This window comes from Thamnophis elegans, chromosome 1 (assembly GCF_009769535.1).
Source record: "Thamnophis elegans isolate rThaEle1 chromosome 1, rThaEle1.pri, whole genome shotgun sequence".
Taxonomy (NCBI): Eukaryota; Metazoa; Chordata; class Lepidosauria; order Squamata; family Colubridae; genus Thamnophis; species Thamnophis elegans.
Window position 1 is genome coordinate 10,396,744 of NC_045541.1, and position 17,100 is coordinate 10,413,843.

The 17,100-nt window shown below is 40.7% G+C and overlaps 1 protein-coding gene across 9 annotated transcripts in view; it reads left to right on the forward strand.

Annotated features, from left to right (window-relative positions):
• The window catches only part of ANKRD44 (ankyrin repeat domain 44), a 183,399-nt gene that overhangs the window by 103,750 nt on the left and 62,549 nt on the right, over positions 1-17,100 (forward strand). For all 9 annotated transcript variants that reach the window (XM_032210432.1, XM_032210464.1, XM_032210492.1 and 6 more), the window contains exons 5-9: positions 1,651-1,851; positions 2,152-2,239; positions 6,514-6,656; positions 11,752-11,964; positions 13,665-13,743. In XM_032210432.1, the coding sequence (XP_032066323.1) occupies positions 1,651-1,851; positions 2,152-2,239; positions 6,514-6,656; positions 11,752-11,964; positions 13,665-13,743 (724 nt within the window). The remainder of the gene's footprint in view (positions 1-1,650; positions 1,852-2,151; positions 2,240-6,513; positions 6,657-11,751; positions 11,965-13,664; positions 13,744-17,100) is intronic.

Genomic DNA, 17,100 nt, shown 5'->3' on the forward strand with positions numbered 1-17,100 from the left:
GGCGGGTGGGCCCTTCACCGTTCCTGGAAGTTACTTACTTCTGGGTTCGCCGACCAACCGGTTCGCGGGAACTGCCGCGAACCGGTTGAAACCCACCCCTGATTTGCATGTTGTACTGTATGCATTTGTTTGGTAATTTGTACTGTATGTATTTGTTTGGTAAGTTATCTGGCCAAATATAGGGAGCTACAAAGCCACCAAAGCTTTGTCCTTTGGTACTTTTTAAAAAGTTAATAATAGCGCATCAGTCCTAAGGAATGACAGCTGATTCTCTGTGGGAGGAAGGAGAGGCTAGATTGAGCTAAGGAATTTGGAGGGAGGGTAAACAGAAGAATTCCCACAGTGGAAAATTGACAAGCCCTCCAGAGCTGTCAGCCTAGCAAAAGAGAAACCATTTCAAGTGTGATTTCATATACTCTCTACAGCCCAACCAGGTAGATATCAGCTCAGCTTTTAACTCCTGCCAATGCTGTACAATAACAGAAGTCTTCAGACTGGGTGCAGAGTACACATTTGAAAGTGTTTTCAGTTACTTAACAGTCCAAATCTAAGCCTACTGATAAGTAAGCTCCACTAAGTTGGAGGTGGCGCAGTGGTGGCGCAGTGGTTAAATGCAGCACTGCAGGCTACTTCAGCTGACTGCAGTTCTGCAGTTCAGCTGTTCAAATCTCTCACCGGCTCAGGGTTGACTCAGCCTTCCATCCTTCCGAGGTGGGTAAAATGAGGACCCGGATTGTTGTTGGGGGCAATATGCTGACTCTGTAAACCGCTTAGAGAGGGCTGAAAGCCCTATGAAGCGGTATATTTAGAGTATTTAGAGTATTTATTAATACTTATAGGCCGCCCTTTTCCCTGAGGGGACTCAGGGCGGCTTACATAAAATGAGGGGAGGGGATATACAAACAATAAACACACACACTACATAAAGTAAAATAATAAGCAACATTCATTCATCATTCGGGTGGGGGCAATTATCTTTGTCCCCAGGCCTGACGGGCTAGCCAGGTCTTGAGGGCTGTGCGGAAGGCCTGGACGGTGGTGAGGGTACGAATCTCCACGGGGAGATCGTTCCAAAGGGTCGGAGCTACTACTGAGAAGGCTCTCCTCCTTGTAGTTGCCAGTCGGCACTGACTGGCAGATGGAACTCGGAGGAGGCCTAATCTATGTGATCTAATTGGTCGCAGGGAGGTAATTGGCAGGAGGCAGTCTCTCAAGTACGCAGACCCACTACCATATAAGTCTAACTGCTATTGCTATTGCTATTGCTATTTAATTTTGAATAAACATGGTTGAATATTTAGTCTGGGAATGATGGCGTTTGCAATCCTACATATCAGGTTGGAGAAGTATTGGCGAAGTATGATTTTACAGGAAATCATACAGGAATATGAATTTATCTCTAAGTAGGATGTTGACTGTAGCATTTTCTTCCATATTGAGCACTGTTGGATTTAAACACTTCAGTCAAGCTAGAAGAACATTTCTATAGCTATTCAACACAGTATGCATAAAGGTAATGGGGTCCATTTTACTTTACGGGAGAGAAGTAATATATTTCGGTATAAGGCCAATGTTGGTATAAGATTTGTAAATCTAATCTGTAGTTTCTAATAAATGCTTTCCTTGTGATTTAATTGTGGGATCTTCTAGGAAGCCGTACAAGTATTGATTAAGCATTCAGCTGACGTCAATGCCAGAGACAAGAACTGGCAGACACCCCTACATGTCGCAGCTGCAAATAAAGCTGTGAAGTGTGCCGAAGTGATAATTCCCCTTCTGAGTAGTGTCAATGTCTCGGACAGAGGAGGTCGGACAGCATTACACCATGCAGCTCTGAATGGCCATGTTGAAGTAAGTGCCTTAAGAACATTGTTATTTTACTTTAGCCGCCCGGAGTCCTCTGGGATTTTGGGCGGCCTATAAATCTAATGAATTGAATTGAATTGAAATCTGTCTGGTCTGGCAAAACCATTTCCCTTTATGTGAGCTGTGAGCTGAACTCAGAATTGTTTTGCTAATTTGTATCCAATGGATTGGGTAAAACAAATCAATAAAAATACATTTGTGAAGTACAAATCAACATTAAGTCAATTGTTGCGTAGTCTATAACTATTGACTGATGTGCATTTGGGGATTGTTTGCTTGTTTTAGATGGTGAGTTTACTTTTGGCTAAAGGGGCAAATATTAATGCCTTCGACAAAAGGGACCGAAGAGCTTTACACTGGGCAGCATACAAGGGTAAGAGAGTTTTGTTTTTTCTTGCTAGCAAAATGTCCGTAATATGTTTGGCAATAAGTAGTAAGAGTCATAATAACTACAATACTCGAGATCTTCCCTTAATTTAATAAGCATATTTGAATTTCTTCTGTTGTTTGGTATATTCTTCTAATGCTGATGTTTGATAATTTATTTCTGTTTGTATCTTAGGGTGAAATAAATCCCTTTAGAATTAGAATTTGAATTTTATTATTTGTATGCCGCCCTTCTCCGGGAGGACTCAGGACGGCGAACAATTCAAGGGGGAAAAGGGAAACATAAAAAAACAAAATACAAATAATAAAAGTAAACAACAGTCGCACAACCATACATGTCGAGAAGGGAGGGAACTCATCACCCCCAGGCCTGCCGGCAAAGCCAGGTTTTGACGGCTTTTCGGAAGGCCTGGAGAGAGGTGAGGGTCTGAATCCCTGCGGGGAGTTCATTCCAGAGGGCTGGAGCTGCCACAGAGAAGGCCCTCCCCCAGGTAATAGCCAGGTGGCATTGGCTGGTAGATGGCACCCGGAGGAGGCCAACCCTGTGAGATCTAATGGGTCTGTGGGAGGTAATTGGCAGCAGGCGGTCTCTCAAGTACCCAGATCCAATACCATGAAGGGCTTTTTTATTTTATTTACCTTTATTTTAAAGGTTTACATCATATTTTAAGGAGAAAAAGTTAAATGTCTTTAAATGAAAAGTAATATTTGCTCACTGTTCATTTGAATATTTTTAAAATATTTCAAACTGAAGTGGTTTTTCAACTCTTGTGTGGTTCAGAGTTCATGTAGTGATAAACGAAATATGCATTAGAGCCCTTGCAGGTATCAGTGAAACTTTCTGTAGAGACCACAGCATCTTTCTTTGCAGAAAGGCAGACTGAATATTACCAGTAAGGACAAACAGTATTAAATTTTACAAACTGATGCTCATGAAATAGATGACCCTACACATAGTCTTCAAGCAGAAAGGAAAATCAAAATGCATTAGTCATATGATACAGATATATAATTTATCCCCCCCCAAAAAAGAATTAAAGCAAAAGTGACCCAAGACATTGGTTCACCGACAAATGCGCGCATGACAAAAGCGCACCGACAAAACCATGGCGAAAAAATCACGATGTTGAAATCGCGCCCACAACAGCGCGCCGACAAAAGCACGCCATCAACAAACAACGCGAAAACAAGGTAATAACCCTAACCCTAACCCTTACCTTAACCCTAATCGCGCTTTTGTAGGCACGGTTTTGTCAGCGCGCTGTTGTGGGCGTGATTTCAACATCGCGGTTTTCTCGCCGCGGTTTTGTCGTGCGAGCATTTGCCGGGTCACGCAAGACATTGTATCTGGGTCAAGCTGAAGTTGACGTATGTTATCAAGAATTGGATTTTTTAAGAAGAACCCTCAAGGATACTGACTTTGAAAAAAATCGTGATTTTTTTTAAAACTACAGTATGTTGAAATCACAAGTGGAAAAGTATCTTTGCACTGAATCATATCCATAATTTATATCGGAGAGAGTGTGTAATTTATTATGTATAGAACTTCATCTTATAAGATTGACTAAGGAAACTATCCTTTAGAAATGTTGCTTTCAATTAGTTAGCGCTCTTGATCAGGAATCCATGTGTTTTGCTGAAAGATCTTCCCCTTTGGTGACTTACAAAAGAGTTCTCTATATGTTAGCTGAAAGGCAAAAATGTGTAAAATATGGAAAAATATCAAGGTCATTAGTATTTGAAGCTCATCTCTTAGATTTAACAACCATATTCTGCTGCACAAAGACTTTTGCTCTTAATTGATGCTTTCTTTTGCAAAGCTTTGTAGGCAAGTTTGCTGAAAATGGTTGGGACAGCTTTTGAAGAAATTACTGATATTAGTTTGACGTTGTCATTATGCAGTGACGCTGGTTCAGGAACTGCAGTTTGCAGAAATGCAAGATGATTTATCTATAGAGGCAGACAATCTTAAAAATAAGTGTGGGTCCATTGTTCAAAAATATCTTCCAGTATCTGTAATATTAAAATAATGTTCCCCTCCTCTACTTGTAAGTCGAATGTGTGGTTTTCTGCTTTAATTGTAATATTGAGTTCCTTTTAGTTCCCTGTAGCGTCCAACTTTCAACATCCCAGCCTGTCAATTTAAAAAAAAAAAAATCAAAATGAAAGTTTTTTCCATAGAGAATTCCAAAATCTTATTTGAAATCTTTGTAACTTTCCAAAATCAAAATTTTAATTAGCCTTTTGCTATCTATTAAAACAAATGAAGTCCTTAAGCTTGTATTTAAAACTTATTTTGGTAAGGATCGAAGGAAACTTGCCTGTTTTTTTTCTCCAGATTTGCCAATCCAGTGGTTCCTTATAACTGAAGAGCAGTTAACAAGTGATTTTTAAAAGTGATTAGCAAAGAGATGAGAACCCAGTTTTAAAGTTGGCAACTATGGTTTGAGAAGGTGGCTATTCCATTCTCTCCCAAATCTCTAAACCCACTGGAGATTGCTGTCTTGTGAAGTCCTTGCAAGGAACAGCTGTACTGTAGATTCCCTTGTCAGCAATTCCAAAGCCTTTCCTTGTCTAGAAAGAAATTACAAAGAGTTGATTTACTCGGTGGCATTTTATTTTGCTGTGCTTCTTGACTCCACTTTTAGTGGAGCTGTCTTCAGTTCACCATTTCTTCCCCTGAAATCCAAAAACTCAGAACTCCCAGTCAGCCCCATCTTTAAATACTGCTGTTTGTAGGATATTTGAAAAGGGGATTACTAACCAATCATAAGCATCAATAGAGTTAACAGTTAAGGAAAAGAAAATATATTAATAGTTATTTACTGTACTGTGAAATTCAACAGAAACCAATACAGTTCTAGGCTGCATAAACAGAGGGATAGAATCAAGATCACATGAAGTGTTAATACCACTTTATAATGCCTTGGAAAGACCACACTTGGAATACTGCATCCAGTTTTGGTCGCCATGATATAAAAATAGATGCTGAGACTCTAGAAAGTGTTCAGAGAAGAGCAACAAAGATGATTAGGGAACTGGAGACTAAAACATATGAAGAAGAGTTGCAGGAACTGGGTATGTCTAGTTTAATGAAAAGAAGGACTAGGGAAGACATGATAGTAGTGACCAATATCTCAGGGGCTGCCACAAAGGAGAGGAAGTCAAGCTATTCTCCAAAGCACCTGAAGGCAGGCAAGAAGCAATGGGTGGAAACTAATCAAAGAGAGAAGCAACTTAGAACTAAGGAAAAATTTCCTGACAGTTGGAACAATTAATCAGTGGAACAACTTGCCTCCAGAAGTTATGAAAGCTCCAACACTGGAAGTTTTTAAGAAGATGTTGGATAACCATTTATCTGAAATGGTATAGGTTTTCTTGCCTAAGCAGTGGATTGGACTAGAAGACCTCCAAGGTCCCTTCCAACTCAGTTATTCTATTCTATTCAAGAACAATTATCACATATTAATGACCCTTTTTTGTAATCTTTTCTTTCGCTGCCATGTATATGATGGTAACTTGAGTATTATGAAAACAGTAATTCACAGCACAACAATTTAGCTGCTTAATAACAGAAAAAGGTGAACTAATTAGCATTCAAATTTTAAAAAGCCTTTTCATAAGATCTTCCCTGTGAAAGTGAAACACAATTGGAGTAATTACATTAGATTAGAAGAAGTATAAAGAAAAAAATACAGTTCCTTAAAAACAGCTATTCATGTTCCTTTATCTAACTGAAAAAAATGCAACTTTTGAATTGTGTTAAAAATGCAAGTAAGCCCAAAATAGAATACAGTGGGATTAAAATAATTTTGTTTTTTAAAAAGGGAAATGATTTATGTGAAGATCTCTTCAGTTTTGGATTTTTAAAAAAATGTCTATTGTTGCTTTCCATTTTCTTTTTTCAAAGGGCTAAAGATAACTTGAAGGGTTATAGGTCTGTGTGTGTGTGTGTGTGTGTGTGTGTGTGTGTTACAATTAACCTTCCATCTTAAGATACATTGATTGGTTTTATTGTCCTGTCCAGGAACAACAATCATCCAGGATTTTTTATATTTTATATGCATCATATAAAATTAGATTTCTCATCTTCCTTCACTTGTCTTAAGCATACACACTAACAATTGTCTAATGAATGAGCATATTTTGTTTGAGACTGAGTTATGAACCTAGAGTGGCATACCAACAATGAGGGCCATATTAAATTGCGTTGCCAAGATAGACACACAAGAAATACTACATTTTCCTTGTCTTTTTTAGGCCACTTGGAAGTTGTTTCATTATTGATCAGTCATGGGGCTGAAGTGACATGTAAAGATAAGAAAGGTTACACTCCACTTCATGCTGCTGCATCCAGTGGCCAGATCGGCATAGTGAAACACTTGCTCAATCTTGGTGTGGAGGTAAGAAGTTGTTAATATTACTTTTAACATTGAATTGTTTCTAAATCCTGACTGTTTAAGCTTTAATTCTTGTATAAAATGAATGAATGGGCGCTTTTTAAAATGTTTGCTATCTTTGACAAGGTTGATGAACCATTCTTTGGATTATAAATTATTTTAAATTATTATGGATAATGATATTATCTGTGGAGCCATGGTTAGAATGCAGTATTGCAGGCTAATTCTGCTGATTGCTGACTGCTAGCAGTTCGGCAGGTTGAATCTCACGGGCTCAAGTTTGACCCAGATTTTTGGGGAGCAATATGCTGATTCTATAAACTGTTGAGACAGGGCTGTAAAGCACTCTGAAGCAGTATATAAGTCTAAGTGCTATTGCTATATTAATATGGCATAGTTGTTGAGAGTAACAGCCACAAATTTAATTCTCCAACTTCCTTTGTCTCTTAGACTTGATATAATAATAAAAATATACCATATGGAGGTACCACTGAAGCATGTGATGTACAACAGACCATATCCACTTATAATGAAATGATAATTGCTCCTATGTGATTGGAGAAATTTTCTTCATTATCTCCCTTAATTTATTACATAAATAATCTGTTTCAACATTGACAGCTTTAACCTAGATAACTATATTATTATTTACTTTTCCTTCTTTTTCTGTTTTTCTTTTATACCACCAAGTAACATATGTCCAAGTTTGAATGAATCTAAGCAAAGATAAAAAATTTACAATATCCAACATTTTTGTGCAAATCTAAAAGCCTGGGAAAGATGCAATTTCTTGAAAAAATGCAATCTTTTTCTTTTTTTTTTAAAGAAAAGTATTGTTTTTTTTTTTTAAATTTTATTTCCATTCCATTCTATACAATCACATGTTTACTGTGCATAACCGGGGCATATAACATTGAATAATAAACACAGCCCTCACTTATATAGAAAGTGCCCCCTATAATACAAACCCAATATACCTCCTTGGCCCACCATACACCCTCTTTCAACCCCCTCCAACTTTCATTCTTCCTTCTCACATACCCCTCTACACCTACTTCCCCTCCCCCTCTATCTAACCCTAACCCTATCACTCCCTCTCTTAATCCATTCCCTCCCTTCCTTCTCCTCCTCCTCTCTCTCACCCTCTCCACCCTCCTTCTTCTTTCACTCAGCTCCTCCCTTCGGTATACTTCTATTACCTTCCAATATATTCGGTTTGTTCTGTTTTAACACTAACATTAAAAAGCCACAGTATACGTGGAATCATGTACTTTAGAATTTAACACATATTGTATTTTCCCCCTCCCCCCAGAACCCCACCTCCCTTCCCTCCCCCCGACTTCCCAGAGACCGTACACGGTATAGCATTTTAACAATCACAGTCTAAAATATCTCAACATTGAGCTCAGCTTCTTACTGTTACCCAAATTTTAAACAGTTTAAGTTATTACTAATATTAAACATAAACTATCTGGAGTTTCTTAGTCCCATAATGAACAGTTTACATTGTTCGTATACATTAAACTCAGCTTCTCACCATTACACAAATTTAAACAGTTTGCTTTGTTCTGTCTATTTCCAAACCCATTAATTTTTGTTCCCTTTGTGCCTCCTTCCTCTATAACACAATTTAAATACATTTCAAATTTTTCTTTTGATTTCCTCTTCCAACTTTTTTTTTGCCTTTATTTGTATCCATATATATATATATATATATATATATATATATATATATATATATATATACACCTTCACACACATATATATGTATATATATATATACGTACATATATATATACATATATATTTTTATATTCATTAGTACTCCTCTCATATATGCTTTCCTTGGGTCTCCTAGAAATTCCCTAAATATGCCCTTATTCATATTCTGAACATGATATTCAGATAGCAATTTTTACAATCATTAATATACTTTTCATATCATAATAGCTTCCATTCGACCTCCAAGATCTTCTTACCTACACTACCCTTCCCAATTCCATCCAGACTGGGCCATAATCCAAAAGAACCCCCACCACAATCTCTGTCCTCTTTGCCCCAGAAAATAAATCATCAGTAATTTATATAAAAGTTCACAATTATCCATCAAGTCAATATCTTTTCTTCAGTATGCAACTATGTCATTTTTCTTTTGCATGACAGAAGTCACAAAGTATTGACCATGTAATCAATGGCCAATAACTATTAAAGTTGTTGCAGTCTGACTTATTTCCCCATTCGTCTGGTAGTCGTACCGCTAGGTCCTTGTTCTCTGATCCCTTGCCCTACCGGGGAGGAAAGATGATGCTTCCTATCTTGTGGTTGTATAATTTGTTGTTTATCTTGTCCTTCTCGTTGTCTTTCTCCGGATCCAGATGATTCAGAATGTCCCACCTTCATTTCTATGATAGAAATCTCGGGCTTCCCATACAGAGTTGAGACGATATTTTTGCTCGCCAAGTATAATTATAATACCAAATGGCACATCCCATCTATACTGTATCTGACGGTTTCTGAGTTCTTCCACTAGAAAAGCGTAATCTCTCCTGGCTCTTAACATTTGGGGTGGTATTTCTTTGAAGACAATCAAATCCTGTCCGCCAATTTGTAGCTTGGTATTATAAAACTTTTGTAGTATCCTATTTCTAGACTCTCTTGTAGCAAAATATATGATTACATCTCGAGGGAGCTGTCTCTGTTTTGCCGTCCACGAATTATGGCGGTAAATTTTTTCAATCTGCCAATCAAAGTTGATTCCCGGTCTTCCCACCAGACGACTGAAGGCCTCTGAGAAAATCTGTTTCAGGTTCTCCTGTTTCCTTTCATGCAGTCCCCTGATTCTTAATGCAAGCTCCATCTTTTTATAATTTATCATAACTATTTGTTTTTCTGTATTTTCAACTTTTTGTTGCATCACTTCAATTTTGGATGTCAAGTTGGTATTGGCTTCCTCCAGAAGCTCTAACTTATCTTCCATTCCAGCTTTTTCGACTTTTTGTTGCATCACTTCGATTTTGGATGTCAAGTTGGTATTGGCTTCCTCCAGAAGCTCTAACTTATCTTCCATTCCAGCTTTTTCGACTTTTTGTTGCATCACTTCGATTTTGGATGTCAAGTTGGTATTGGCTTCCTCCAGAAGCTCTAGCTTATCTTCCATTCCAGCAACATACTCTGTCACTACAGTTACAAGTCCTATCATATCTTCCTTTGTATTAGCAATCTTAGTGTCAAACTTGTCACAAAAGTCTGTAATAAGTTGCTTTATCTCCTCTCTGAATTCTCTAAGTGTCTCAAAAAGAAATTCTTTCGTTAGCAAATCTCCAGTAGGGGGCGTAGAAGGTAAAGGCTGCGACTTCATGCCAAATGCATGAGGTGTATTGCTAAAAGGACGTCTCCCCGACTTTGATTTTGGTGCCATTATTTCAAACAATTAGTCAAGAATTACTCGAGCTCTGCTGGCCCGTTATGTAACTTGCAGAACAATAAGATAACATTAAATAAAGCCATCAAAGATCAAACCAAGATACCTTAAAACAATAACAATTAAGGTTCTTTTTTATTTTAAAATGCAGTTAGGCCCTGGGATTATCCTATAAATGCTAGAGCAAAAATTCCGATGCTGTCTTAAATATTGCATAAAGAAGACTACATGGGAACCAGCCATATTTCCTTTGGAACAAAGTTCATACAGTTGGAATAGAGTGGAAATGCAGTACAATATCTGTCTCTCTTTAAGTGACATCATCTTTTCCCAGGATTGTGCTTTAAAAAGTCAAAAGTTTATATTCTTCATACTATAAAGTATGTTTTTAGAACTGGGTCCATAGTTTTGCAAGTTTGTATTAAGTCCCCCGCTTAAATCCAAATCAAAATAATCTCATTGAGCTTCTTCCAGACCTGCTTTAAATGAATGGTCACATTTCCACTATTTCGTTTGTTGGATAATAGTTCTCCTAACCTCAGAGTTTGATATCAATATCATAAGAATAAGTTCAGGAGCACACACCCTTTTGGAGGGCATAAGTTTTTTTTTTTTGCTTTCTTCATTAAATTGAATGATTAAATTTTGTAGCCACAGGAGGGGAATAATTAAGTTTAAATTATTATTTTTTGTATGTTTTATGTAGTCATGTGATATTTAGATGTTTTGTTGTGTAATACAATTCTTCTTGAAGAAATGCATTACATTCTATTTGAAATATTAAGGACCATTTTATCCTTACTAGAACCTCTTTTCCTTTCACACAAACCCTATGGCATAGTTAGTATTTTATAGTTATAATAGTCAGATTATATTTTGTTAATTAATAACAAACCCTGTGTTGCAAATCTCTAGCTAAGTCAACACGCAATGTTCTCTTCTAGTGTGCTAAAAAGAGAAGGAAGTCAACACTTTTTTTTTCCTTTTCCTCTTCTACCCCATACTCTCACCTCTTCCCTTTTCCCTCCTCAGTTTCCCATTATTTGTATTTTATGTTCTGATCAGTGGTGGGTTTCAAAAATTGTTCGAACCTACTCTGTGGGTGTGGCCTCCTCTGTGGGTGTGGCTTGCCACCCATGTGACTGGATGGGAGTGGCTTGCTGCCCATGTGACCGGATATAAAGATGCCGACAACACTTGTCAGAACCACCTTAAATTACCTCACACACAGCACTGGCATGCATAAGAATATGATGTAAACTTGTTTCTTAAAAGGCATCTTTGGTTTGCGTTAAAACAACTTCAGAACATGCAATGTTCTGATTGCACCACAAACGCAGTAGTCATCCTTACCTTTCACAGAGGCACTGAGTCTTATAAATATGAGCATGATAGTATAGAATAAATATATCCAAGGACCAGTGGTGGGTTTCAAAAAATTTTGGAACCTCTTCTGCAGGTGTGGCCTGCTTTCCGGGTCCACTGGTGGAACCTCTTCTAACCGGTTCGGTAGATTTGACGAACCGGTTCTACCGAATAGGTGCGAACTGGTAGGAACCCACCTCTGGTTCTGATATACTAATTAAAAAACAATTGAAACAACACACAATGAGGCATGGGCTAGACAAAACTTATGCCTTAATGTGAGTGATTTCATGTGGTCTTTTGCTATTGCAGATTGATGAAATGAACATCTATGGAAATACTGCCCTTCATATAGCTTGTTATAATGGGCAGGATTCTGTGGCTAATGAGCTGATAGACTACGGAGCTAACGTCAATCAACCTAATAACAGTGGATTCACTCCCCTCCATTTTGCTGCTGCTTCAACTCACGGGGCCCTTTGTCTGGAACTACTTGTGAATAATGGGGCAGATGTAAACATTCAGGTAAAATTATAGGTTTCACATCTCTTCCTTTTGATTTCCATTTCTTACATCTTTAAACAGCAGATAAATGGAACGGAGATCAGGTAAGTGAAGGTTGTGTGTTACACCTACACATTTAAATGCTGAGCTTTGAGGCATGCCTGTTAAATACAGAGCACTTTTCTTTTTTGAACAGCATGGGAGGCTATTGAAGGAGAAATAAAATCATGATGATTGAATTTTTAACTTTCTAATTCAGACATATTCTTTCTGTGCAAAAAATTGCTAGGAATGGATAACTGTTACATTAAAGTCGCTCTGGACAGCAAGATGGGCAAAATAAATTTAATAGGCGAATAATAAATAGATATGGATTTACATGGAGAACAAAGAAAAATGAGGCAGTGTCCTTCACACGGTTCAGAGGTGAAGTATTGAAACCAAGGGCTGTTCAGCTTCTCTTAAATACTGCCATCATTAAGCATGTTTCTTTCTCACTCCATCCCTTAGCAGGATTACTTCTAACTACAATACTGTAGCCTGAAAATGGAGGCATATGTTTCTTCTCCCCATCTTTTCTTGCAATATTACTTCGAAGGTTGACAACCATTCCTGAATCTTTTTGTTTTATAATATCACTAGATAATTTAGAGTTGGGGACAGGGGTGGGATCCTACCGGTTTAACAAGCAGTTTGCTGTGTGCGCGGGTGCGTGCAGTTTACAGAAAACTCACTTTCCGCATTACTGCTGGCGAGGAAAAGAGCTGAGGTACGGCAATCCACTCTATCGCGCCAGTCAGCTGGGATCTGGAAAAGGAAATATAGGTGAGTATAACACAGGAGCGGGCAGGCCCTCTTCAAAGTCGGAGGAACCGGTTCGCTCCCAGCTGATAGTCGGAGCTACCGGTTCTCCCGGAGTGGTCTGAACCGGTAGAATCCCACTCCTGGTTGGGGAGAAAAAGTAAGGTTTGTGGGGGAAATGTGAGTCCTTAGGCTACTGCTATGCTGTCTCTTCTTAGAAGAGTATGTTAATTTCTCCTTACCAGGGGTGGGTTTCAAAAATTGTTGGAACCTACTCTGTGGGTGTGGCCTCCTTTGTGGGAGTGGCTTGCCACCCATGTGACCGGATATGAAATTATGAATTAGTACTTAGGTCGGTCCAAGTAGCTATTCAGAAACTCTGGCATTGAAGCATGCAAGTCTTTAAGCTGTCAAGTTACAAGATCTTTGCCAGTGGTGGGTTTCCAAAATTTTTGGAACCTCTTCTGTAGGTGTGGACTGCTTTCCGGGTCCAGTGGTGGAACCTCTTCTAACCGGTTCGGTAGATTTGACGAACCGGTTCTACCGAATAGGTGCGAACTGGTAGGAACCCACCTCTGCTCCTTACCCATCTGTTCTCTATTTTTTAAATGTTTTCAGAACATGAACCCAGTTATTGAACAGTTCCCAAAGGCCTGATCAAGAGACAAGCACAGTGTAAAAAACTTTACTCTATAATTAAAAACTTTTCTATAAAGTCTTAGAAGTTCACCGAGTCATAAATGTTAACATGCTTTGAATATTATTTTAATTGATAAACATCCTTCTTTCTGTGTATTTAGGAAGTGTCCAATGTTGCCATTTTACGTCTAAACATGGGGCATCAAGAGCACCTTAAAGGAAATAGGCACTTCGCTACCAATAGGTGTGATCTGTCTTATGTTTGTGTTTTTGTTTGACAGAGTAAAGACGGGAAAAGCCCCCTGCATATGACAGCTGTCCATGGGAGGTTTACACGGTCACAAACTCTCATTCAGAATGGTAAGCTAGTATTTTTAATATTGTATCATTTTAAAGCATCTTTACTAATTTTGTCAAGTTTCAATCTTTAATCTTTTTAGAAAATGAACAGTTGTATATTTTCTTTCTTTCGGATAATACAGCCCAAAAGAAGTAAGAGTGAAAAATAGAACAATTTAAATGTTATTGTAACTTATTTCTTTATTTGTAGTCAGAGACAACTGAAATGACTAGGGAGATAAATAATAAAATGAACTTAACTAGAATCTATACTTCATTAAGACATCAGCAGGGTAAAATAGCAAACCACAGCAATGGAAACTGAGCAAAAATTAGCAACCCTTCTAGAGATTGTCAAAGACCCACTAGATAGAAGGAGGAGAGAATATTCTCTATAAGGTTAGGATTAGGGTTAGGCATTGGAGGTGCGCCGGCCTGTTGCTCCTTCTCTGGCTAGCAAGGGTTCCATGGTGTGGGATCAGGTTCAAAGAGAGGTAGATATGTCTAATGATGAGGATCCCTCAAAACCTGAGGCATCAGCATTCTCTGGTCTATTTCCTCGGGATTTGTTCAAGTCACTGTTGCGCAAGGGCCACAACGGAACTGGGTGAGATGGAGGGTGCCAAGGGCCACAACGGAACTGGGTGAGATGGAGGGTGCCAAGTCGGGCGCCAAGGAGGGTGGTCCAGAGAAAAAGTCGGAGGATCGAGTTTTCTCAGAGCCCCCTCCAGCGAAGGAAGACATCCCTGCCCCTAAGTTGTTCCTAGAGATAGTTAAAAAGCAGTGGGAAAAGCCAGGAACATTTCCCAATCCCAGCAGCAGTGATAGGAGGTTCTTTAACATGGAACCTAGTTTCTCTGAGGTGTTGCAGGTGCCAACAGTGGACCCTCCAGTGGTGGCATTGGCATCCACGTCAACAGTGGTGTCCGGTGATGTGGCTGATTACTTGAAGGCCGAGGACAAGAAGGCGGAGCTGACCCTTCGTAAAACATTCCAGTCTTCTGCGTGGGCCATCAAGGCAGCTGCCTCTACATCGTTCTTCAGCCACACGGCTATCCTTTGGCTACAACAGATGCAGAAAAGGATTTTGCCTGAGGAGGTCCGTGCTCATCAAGATCTCAACAAACTGGTTTCTGTTGCTCACTTCTCTGCGGACGCCACTCTACATACCATGAAGTATGCCTCATGGGCAATGGCGGCCTCGGTGACCTCCCGACGTCTCCTGTGGCTGAGGGGGTGGCAAGCGGAGAAGAAGGCAAAGTGGCACCTGGCATCATCGCCTTATTCTGGGGAATCTTTTTTTGGTACCCTGTTTGACTCAATCCTCGTTGAGGACAAGAATAAAAGGAAGGTCATGCCTACGCCCGCAAAGAAGTCAGAGCAAAAATCTGTGCCTTACTTTCGGAAGCAGTCCTATCGTCAGTCAGATCAGGAGGCGCAGCACAGCAGGTATTTTCCGAGATCAGATAGGCAGTCGGATAGGCACTACACCAGGGATAGGCCTAGGTTCCAACCCCAGGGGAAGAGACTCTTTCGGAGGGGAGGTGGCCGTCCCTACCACCGGGGCAGATAGTTCAATAGCGACCCCACCCATAGGCGGCAGACTCCTTCTGTTTGCCGATGCCTGGGCTGAGATTACCACTGATGCCTGGGTTCTGAATACCATCAGATTTGGCCTGCGCCTAGAGTTTCTCTCCATTCTGCCGAACCATTTTCGGTCGCCAAGAGTAAAGATAAACAATCTCTCATGAGGCAGGCGATCTGACACCTCCTAGAAATTAGGGCGGTGGAACCGGTTCGTCTGGACCAAGTGGGGTCAGGTTTCTATTCCAACCTCTTTGTTGTTCCAAAGAGTTCGGGGGGATGGAGGGTGATCCTGGATCTTAAACTGCTAAATTTTCACTTAGTCTATAGAAGATTCAAGATGAATCATTTAAATTCATCTTGGCAGGGGTCAGGCGCAATGACTTCATGGCCTCCGTCGACCTGACGGAGGCTTACCTTCATATCCACATCTTCCCTGGCCATCGTAAGTATCTCAGGTTCTCCTATATAGGTAGCCACTACCAGTATAGGGCCCTACCGTTTGGCTTGGTGTCAGGGCAGTGGCGGCTTACCTCTGTGAGCGGTCTGTCAGGGTCCAATGCTTTCTCGATGACATCTTAATCCAAGCAGCATCGTTTGAGCGGGCGAGGGAGGATCTTTCGTTGGTGGTATCCACACTACAGCAGTTAGGTTTTTTGGTTAACCTAGATAAGAGTTCCCTCATTCCCGCCACCAGGATTCCTCACCTGGGGACCATCATAGACTCTAAGCTTGGGAAGGTGTTCCTGTCCCACGACCGTAAAGTTAGTTTGTTAGCCTTAGTTAGACAAGTTGGAAGTCAACGTTTTGTTCCTGTAGTAGTGCTCTCCAGCTTGCTGGGGAAATTCATTTCTTGCATAGACATGGTGCCTTGGGCTCATCTACACGCGAGGCCGCTCCAGTGGCGTCTCCTGCCACATCAGAGGTCAAACTCCAGCAATTCCGAGGAAAAGGTTCCAGTGACACCACAGGTGCAGCTGTCATTGAGGTGGTGGCTCTCCCCAGTGCTACACGAGGGCTGCGAGTTCAGGGAGCCAGAGCGCCTCATCCTGACAACGGATGCCAGCTTGTATGGGTGGCGAGCTCTCTTGGGGTCCCTGATGGCGCAGGGGCGTTGGACCTGGTTGGCCCTCCAACACAATATAAATTGGCTGGAACTGTGAGCGATTCACTTGGCATTGCAGCACTTCAAGGACCATGTTCGGGATCGAGACATCTTGGTGCTGACTGACAATGTGGCGGCAAAGGCCCATGTCAACCGACAGGGCGGCACACACTCCAGGGCTCTTCAAACCAAGGCGATGGCACTTGGCGCCTGGGCAGAGAGGCATCTTCAATTGCTCAGGGCAGAGCACATCACAGGAGTGAACAACCATCAAGCCGACTGGCTCAGTTGGGCCACGGTCGACCACAGGGAATGGAACCTTTCTCCAAAACTGTTCCAGTCCATCTGCTCTATGTTCGGCCATCCGGAGGAGGACCTGTTTGCCACACCGCAGAATGCTGAGGTGGATCGGTTCTTCTCTTGGTTCCTGGCTTGGGGGATGGAGGGAGACGACACGCTTCGGATTCCGTGGCCGGAAGGTCTGCTCTACACCTTCCCTCCCCTTTCCCTTCTCTCTGGGGTTGTTCAGAAAGTGATATCAGAGAAGGTGGAGCTCATCTTAGTGGTGCCCTACTGGCCCCAACGGGCATGGTTTGCGGACCTAATGTGCCTGTCAGTGTCACACCTGTGGAGGATCCCAGGGAGGGATGTGGACCTCAGACAGGGGAACCTGGTGCATCCCAAGCCAG